This window comes from Chrysochloris asiatica, unplaced genomic scaffold (assembly GCF_000296735.1).
Source record: "Chrysochloris asiatica unplaced genomic scaffold, ChrAsi1.0 scaffold00128, whole genome shotgun sequence".
NCBI lineage: Eukaryota > Metazoa > Chordata > Mammalia > Afrosoricida > Chrysochloridae > Chrysochloris > Chrysochloris asiatica.
The window spans coordinates 988,796-997,551 of record NW_006408646.1 but is presented as its reverse complement, the minus strand read 5'-3'; the positions used below and the strand labels follow the sequence as shown (position 1 = coordinate 997,551).

The 8,756-nt window shown below is 43.7% G+C and overlaps 1 protein-coding gene across 1 annotated transcript in view; it reads right to left on the bottom strand.

Annotated features, from left to right (window-relative positions):
* The window catches only part of MYO18B (myosin XVIIIB), a 377,810-nt gene that overhangs the window by 249,392 nt on the left and 119,662 nt on the right, over nt 1–8,756 (bottom strand). The window contains exons 17-19 of the mRNA XM_006869188.1: nt 5,227–5,386; nt 3,010–3,193; nt 2,120–2,342 (exon numbers count right to left, since the gene is read on the bottom strand). Coding sequence (XP_006869250.1) covers nt 2,120–2,342; nt 3,010–3,193; nt 5,227–5,386 — 567 coding nt within the window. The remainder of the gene's footprint in view (nt 1–2,119; nt 2,343–3,009; nt 3,194–5,226; nt 5,387–8,756) is intronic.

The following is an 8,756-nucleotide window of genomic DNA, read 5'->3' as shown; positions in this document are numbered from 1 at the left end:
TTTCTGAATGCCTCCAGGTAGATGTGATCAGGGAATGGGCTTCCTTTTTCACTCTTCTTCCTGAGAAGTTTCAAGATACCACTGTTGGTCGTTTTGACGTAACTTAGGATTTAATTTTCAGCCTATTTCCTCTTTTGTCTGTTTGTCCTGCTCCACAATCCCCATTCAGGCCTTTTTTCTAGTTGGAAACAGTTCAGGACCGGCTGTGGCCATTTGGTTTTAATTGGAAACTGTCTCTTTAAAATTCGAGGAGATCTGTGAGCATGCGTAGTAGAGCCCTCCGAGGGTGGGGCTAGGGTGCCCACTAGCTCAGGCACCCCTATAGTCACCAGAATGGAGGTGCGCAGATAACAAGGGACCAATGAACAGATACCAAAAGAAAAGAATGTCCACACCTTTATCTCAGCGGTTCTGCCAGGCATCTGTGACTGCTCCGATCCTTCCTCCGCGTGGTCTCACTCAAGATGGCGGCTTCTGGAGCAGCCAAGTGTCCCAGACTAGAAAGCAATAGATTTCTTGCTTCTGCCACAAATTCCCCCAGCTGTTAGCCTTCCAACTTTCTAAATATTCCTTTATATGTGGTTCAGAGTTCTGGGATCAGCCCCTAAGCCTACTTGGTCGGGTATTCTGTGTTGTTGACGGATCTCCTTTACAACACTTCCACCTGATCAGTCACCTTGTTTGTTCTCAAAATTTGCTTTCTTGATACAGCTTCCTTGGGCATTGATTGTGGATCCAAGTATATTGAAATTCTTGGCAATTTCAGTCTTATCACAATGTTGCTTTGGGGTCCAGTTATGAAGATTTTTGTTTACTTTATATTGAGATGTAATCCATATTGAAGGATGTATTCTTTGATCTTCATTAGTAAGTATTTCAAGTCCTCTTCACTTTCAGAAAGCAAAGTTATATCATCTGATTATCAAATGTTACTAATGAGTCTTCCTCTGTATTGTTATTTGTATAGTTCAGCTACTCAGATTAGTTGCTCAGTACACATATTAAATAACTATTGAGAAAGGCTACAACCCAGACACACACCTTTCCTAATTTTAAAGCATTCCATATTCCCTTGTTCTGTTCAAACGACTTCCTAATGGTCTATATACAGGTTCTTCATGAGCATAAATAAGCATATATAGAATTCCTAATGCTATCTATAAGTTGTTATGATCCATACAGTCTAGTGTCTTTGCATGGCCAATGAAACAAAAATAAACATATGTCTGGTAATCTGTTTTCAGCCAAGATCCATCTGATGTCAGCAATGATATCCCTAGTTCCATGTTCTCGTCTGAATCTGGCTTGAATTCCTGACAACTCCCTGTGCTGCAACTGTTTTTGAATTATCTGTAGCAAAAATTTCCTTGTGTATGATATTAATGATATTGATCCATGCTTTATGCATTCTGTGGGATTGCTTTTCTTTGTAATGTGCACAAATATGGATCTCTTCCAGTCAGCTGATCGGCTAACTATCTTCCAAATTTCTTGGCATAGATGAGTGAGAGCTTACAGACTTGAATTGAAACATCTCAACTGGTATTTCCCCAATTCCTACAGTCTTGTTTTTTTTGGCAATGCCTTCAGTGCAGCTTGGACTTCTTCATTAGTATCATCGGATCTTGATCACATGCTGCCTACTGAAATATTGAATGTTGATCAATTCTTTTTGGTACAGTGACTGTGTATTCCTTCCATCTTCTTTTGACATTTCCTGTGTCATTCAATATTATGCTCATAGTTGTTGTAAAGTGCCGAAGAGTCTGGTCTAACTCATAGCAATCCTGTATAGGGCTTCCAAGGAGAGAACGGTGGATTTCAACCACTAAACTTGTGATGAGCAGTTCAGGGCTTAGCCTACACCAGAACTGGGTTCAAATCTATTGTCTGCCTTGTCCTATTTGGGTGATCTTGAGCAAGTTCTTTCATCTTTCTGAACCTCTGTTTTTGTATCTGTTAAATGGGGTAGTTGCAGCATCTCCCTGGCAAGAATGCTGGGAAGAGTAAAGGAGATGCTGCGTGGAAAGCTCATGGCCCATGGCTGGAGCTCCAGCCTCTGGGAGGTGGGCAGAGACGAGGAGTGGAGACAGGTGTACCAATACTCACTGTCTCTTACCTATCCTGTGCAGACGCAGCGCCTCCAGGATGTGGGACCCTGCCAGTTGGGCCCGCAGAGCTGGGATGTCCGGGGTCAGGACTCCACCTGCTCTAGGCTTATCTCCCCCAGGCTGGAGTAGAGTTGGAGGCCCCTGCCCGGACTTGCTGTCCACCATTGAGTTTGGCACCAAGCAGTGGATGAAGTACAACTGAGACCGTCTGATCACATTGGTCAGTGCGTCCTAGAAAGAGAGGAACAAGGTCAGGGTCTGGACACTTCCCAGACATATGTTCAGTCTATGTCTGGGCATTACTGGGGTCCTTCCCTGTGTCCTACACCAAGGACCTTCCTCTTCTGCCCTGACAAGGAACCTTAATAGCAGCATTTTCTGAAGCAAATGGGGGAAACTGAGGCACAGAGCAAGCAAGTGGCTTGCCCAGGTACCTCAGTCCCCTGGCTGTTATTAGAATCAGCTTTGAGATAAGGTCTTTTCCACGATAAGACTTTGCCAATTTTGTGTTTTCCCCAAAGTTAACTTTTCCACACCTAGCCCTTCTGAGCTCAGCCTGACCCTGGACAGATGAAGGTGTCTCATTAGTTGTGGGAACCACATGTTCCAGGTCTAGGTGAGATACTCACATCTGACGAGGCCTAACAGTGAAAACATGGACATATAGGTGAGAGAGGCTGACACACTGGCCTGGGTGTGACATTTGCCCCTTTCTTCAAGGAACTTCCTGTCACCTCTCAAAATCAAATAGCCTTGGCCTTGAACCACACCACTTCCCATCTGTGGAGCCTCCATCCAGCGTCTGCTCCGCTGACTCTCCACTTCTTCCTCAATGGACAAGGGGTGATGAGGACTCCCCAGGGCAGGGGAAGGTTGGAGAGGAGGGCCTCCTGCTCACCATCTGCAGCCTAATCTGGGTGCACGCAGCCTTCCTCTTCACCGCGGCCAGGCTGCTGGCAAACGTCCTCCTCACAGCGCAGATCCGCTGCAAGGCCTGCTGAGAGGTGCCCTCCAGTCCTGCCACAGCCCGACAGATAGGGGGTAGCTTGATCCGGGACTGGAACAGGCTCCGCAACTCCTCCCTACAGGAGAGGAAAGAAAAGGGGCTTTAGGGGGCCACACTGACTCCTTCCAGTCTGCTTCCTGAACCCTTCCCTCAAGTCCCACGTCACAGTACTCTCTGCCAGATGTGTCTTTGTTTCCAGACAAATGCTTACTCTTAGCCTTGAACCTCTCTCTTTCTACCAGATGCTCCTGCAGCATTCTACAGTGACCCTATTCAGACTTTACTTTCTTAGATGCAGAGCCATCTTGGTTACCCATCTCCTTGTTTGTCATACTTGGTTGGCTAGTATATTGTTGTGATGCTGAAATCTATGCCACCAGGATCTCAAATATCAGCAGGGTCACCTGTGGTGGAGAGGATTCAGCAGAGCACCCAGACTGAAAAAGACCAGAAAGAAAGTAGCCAATGAAAAGCTTATGGCTCACAGCGGGACTTTGAGGGATAGAGTGCTGGACAAAAGGCTGGGCTGAAAGTGACTCAGAATACACAGGGTGAGCTTGAATTGCGGGACCTTGCAGTTCAAACCAACTTTGAAGTGCAGCCCTTAACCCATAGCGCCACACCAGGAGTCCTTTCTTCTATTACACATACAAAAATAGACCAACAAACCCCATTGCCATCAAGTTGAATTCTGACTTATAGTGACCCTATATAGTTTCCAAGATGGTAAATCTTTACAGGAGAAGACAGACTCATCTTTCTCCTGAGGAGTGGCTGGTGGGTTTGAGCCACTGTCCTTGAAGTTAGCAGTCCAGTACTTATCCCACAGCATGGCACACTAGGTGCTCAATATATATTTCCTGCAAGAACATATGCCTCACAGGCAGAAACCATTTCTGGAGCTACAGGATGGGGTTGAATAAATGCCAGCCATACCAGGCACATGAAGAATGGTCAGTAACGTTGTCTCTTGTCCACCTCATGTCTCTGGACCCTCCTGGTTTCCCCCTCTTATCTCCTGCAGGGGTCCAGCACTAAGCTAGGGATAGGGTCAGTGTACACAAGTATGTATACACACACATGCTCACACACACTCACACATAGTCACATATTCACACTCACTGTCATACTTACACATAAACTTTCATACATACAAATTCACACACTCACACATACTTACATACTCACCACACATGATCATACATGCGCACATACATAGTCACACAGGCACATACTCACATGTACACATGTGCATACATATGCACTGAGCTGTCGCAGGCACATGTGAACACATACACATGCTCACAAGTATATTCATACACACTCACACATACATATTCACACTCATTGTTATACTTACATACACACTAATTTACACAAGCATACACAAATTTTCACATGTTCACGCACTCATATATCCTCACACACCCTTACACATATGTACACACACACGACCACACACATGATCACACACAGTCACATTCATACAGACACACATGTACACACAGGCACATACTCACATGTACACACATACAAACACTTGCACTGAGCTGTCACCTGCACACGTGCACACACACATGTACTCACACAACCTGCTCACACACATACACACTCATGCAAACACATATGCTCACATGCACACTTACATGCACACACCCCTGAGGCCAGCACTTTTCAATAACTCTGACCTGAAACCAAGGATGGCCACCAGCTCTCTGAGAGCAGTTTGAGTCTGAGCTTTTTTTAATGCTGCAAAATGTATCATTTCGATTTTATGACCCCTTAGTTCTCGGATGTCCATAAAAGTTGTTCCAGCCGCATCATCTCTCAGACTTAATGAAAGGCAAAATGCCAAAATGAGAAGTCACAGTGTTTTCACTTTTGTTTCTCTTCCCTAGAATGCCAGCTTTACTCCCAGTTGGTTTCACTCATACCCCTGGGAGACATTATACCCATACAATTGGAGTTTCAGCTCTTGGTCTCATTACAGAAGGAAGGCATTCCTACTCTGAGCTGTGATGATATGATGGCACAGACCCAATGAGGAGGGAACCACAGTGGCTCACGTGCCCCCCATGTTCCCCCAGCAAAGCCCTGGCCCTGGATCACCTTTTGGACTCATGCAGGACCTGGGGAGCATCCAGAGCTGAAAGGTTGGGTTTGGCTCTGTGGATCCAGCCTGTGACGTCATAGCGCACCGGGTCACGTCCCAGCTGGTGAGCTATCTCACACTGAAGAGGCTGCTCACACATCCGAAGTGCGGAGTTCTCTGAAAGACGCCAGGGAAGCAGACATGTCAGAAGCCTAGGGGTGTGGGAGGTGGGGGCCGCTCCCCAAACCACAAAGTCAAGGACATGCCTGTTGGCCTTTATTTGCCTGGAGCAGAAGAGAAAGAAGGACTCAGGAGAAGATGAAAAGTATGATTGCCTCCATAATTAACTGCTTCCTTTGTCAGGAAACCAGCAGAACTGGATGTTGCCCGGCTTCTATTAATGAATGTTGTGTGTGCATGTTTAACTTTATATTTTCATGCCTCCTCTTCCCATCTCTTTTAAATAATTTTATTTATTTTCTATTATTGTTGAGCATACAAGTTGCTGTTGTTGTTAAGTGCTATCGAGTCATTTCCCATGCATAGCGACCCTGTATAGGATTTCCAAGACGCAACTGGTGAGCTTGAACCACCAACCTTGTGGTTCAAATGACTTGCAGTCCAGTGCATTAGCCCACAGTGCTACACAAAAAGTTCATGGAAAAATGGGAAAAAAGTTAACGGAATATTTGTAATGAATCTTTGAAGATTCCTCATATACATAGCAAATCAGACACCAATACAACAGTTACTACATGCAAAATTTGGTTGTATTGATGAAATTAAGTTTTTCAGCCATTCTCACCTGCTGTTGCTCCCCCATTAAAATAAACCTACTGTCCCCTAAGTCTCTTGTCTAATCTTTCAAGTTGCTATCACTCTGAGCCCATATATTGTTGTTGTTATTGTTAAGTGTAGTTGAGTTGGTACCGACTCACAGTGATCTTGTATAGGGTTTTCAAGGAGCAGCTAGTGAGCTTGAACCACCGACCTTGCAGTTCAAAGTGACCGTGCAGTCCAGCGCATTAACCCATAGTGCCACACCAGGAGCTTCATGCTCAAGGCAGACATTCTTTACCAATAAAAGTAATTGGAAGAAAAACAATCGATACAAGAAGAAGAAGAAGAAAAAAAGAACCTCGCAAGGACTCAGCAGTGAGGGCACCTGGACAGAACTAAAGTAAAATTGGTATGACTCAGGGAGAGACAAGATGTCCTAAAATACAGAGCTCATGTGGGCAACCCTGTGGAATGTGGATTCTGAAGTGATCTTGATGAAGCCCAGTGGTCCAGCTCTTTGTCACATCCCACCTCCCACCCCACCACCCAGAAGATCTCTACATATACCGCACTGACATTTTCAGAAGGGAATTTCCTCCTCTCTCCCATGACCATATCAAACCTGAGTCAGTTTATTCTGTTTCCTTTCATTCTGTTTGTTCATTATCTTTAATCTCTTGTTTATGTGTATACAAATAGTCTGAAATGGTATTCTGGATGAAAAGTTTTTCAAAAAATAAACTCATAAGCTATGATCAAGAAGAAGAAGAAGAAGAAGACATCAGGAGCTATTTTAAGTTTATGGTATAAAGATGATATCAGGGTAATTGTCTCAGGGGTTCATCCAGTTTCCATGACTCCACAAAGTCTGGATTCCATGAGAATTTGAAATTCTGTTCTAGGTTTCCCCCACTTTTGATCAGGATTCTCCTATAGATTCCTTGATCAAAAGGTTCACTAAAGTAGCCAGGCACCATCCAGTTCTTCTGGTTTCATGGAAAAGGAGACAGTTAGGGAGGCAATAAACCAACACTCTGTATCTTCCTCCTGTTCCTAATTCTCCTTTTCTTCTACTGTTCAAGGATGATAGACACTAAATGTTATGGCTTGCATAACTACTTGTAAGCTTTTGAGACCCTAGGCACTATACAACAACAAGGAGATAGAACAGAAGTGCTAAACACATTATTAGGCCAATTAACTAGGATGTATATGCCCCATGAGGCCAGGACCCTAAACATACATACCAAGAAAACAAATTCCGTGAGGTTTTTGGTTGCACATAGAGAGCCTCAACAGTTACTCATTTTCTTTACTAAATGTTTTTGCCAACACTTCTATATTAGAATCTCAACCAATAGGAAAGAAAATGCAGAACAGATTTACAAAATCTCATGGTATCCAGACTTTCTGGATCCATTGAGGCTGGATGAACCCCAGAAATTACTGCCTTAAAATAATCTTTGTACCCTTTAGCTTTAACCCTAAAAGATCCCCTGAAGTCTTACTTAAATAAAATAATATGTTAGAGTATTTAATGTTTGTCTTGATCATTGTGCTCTTTTGAAGAACTGTCTACATGGGTTTAGATTGACAACAGCTACTCAAAAAGTAAGTGAGGAAGGAACAATTTGGAAAGGGAGGGTAAGAAAGCTCAATTTGAGCAGTCTAGTCAATGTCACTGAATTTACAACATACGTGTAGAAATTATTGAGCGGTACATATTTTGCTGTGTATACCTTAAACAAAATAATAATACTAAAAGAATGTATTTTTTTCCTTTAAATGTGTTTGCAGAGAGCTAGAGCTAACAGTGATAGGTACCCACACATCTCCTAGGTTAATGCATTTGGGCATTTTACTTTTCTAAAATGGATTTTATTTTTCCCTTTCTTTCTTTCTTTCTTTCTTAAAATTTAGGATACCTGCCTTTTCTAAATATCATCATAACACATGACTTTTGTCATATCTACATATCACCTGGGTGGCACAAATGGTTAACACACTGGGCAGCTGAATAAAAGATTGGAGGGCCAAATCAATCAAGATGAACCTCAGAGCACAAGCCTGGTAATCTGCTTTGGAAAAGTTTAGCAATTCAAAATACTGTGGGGTTCAGTTCTAAAATGATATGAAGGTGGTTGTTATGGGTCAAAATCAACTCTACTATAACTTAATCACTGAATATGATCCAGGATGAAATTTATTAAAATTGACTTTTAATCAACTCACATTTTCACATGCATAGATTCATTTATAAAGAAACATTGTATCACAGTGAGGGGAAGGGAAGCAGTGTGGGGGAGGAGTGAGTGAGGAGAGGGAATGCAGTGTGGGGGAGGAGTGAGTGAGGAGAGGGAATGCAGTGTGGGGGTGGGTGAGTGAGGGGAGGGGAAGCAGTGTGGGGGATGATTGTGTGAGGGGAGGGAAGGCAGTGTGGGAGATTGAGTAAGTAAAAAGAGGCAAGACAGTGTGGGGTATAAATGTGTGCAAGGGAAACCAAGATTCAAAAGACAGCCAAGCAATTTAACATTATTTACCCACTTTTACCCATTCAAGCCATGCCTCAATCCCTGTATCCCAGAGACCTGTTGTTCCAAGGTTGTGCATACATCATTATTTACCTCTGTCCCACTTAGCCCAGGCAAATCTGACTAGCTGTTCTCCCATCCACTTTGTTTTTCCATTCCCCTTCTACTTCTTGTGTTTGCCCTCCACCTTCCCAGCACCCAAACTATCCTGTGTCTATTCCCTACCCTGTGCTCCA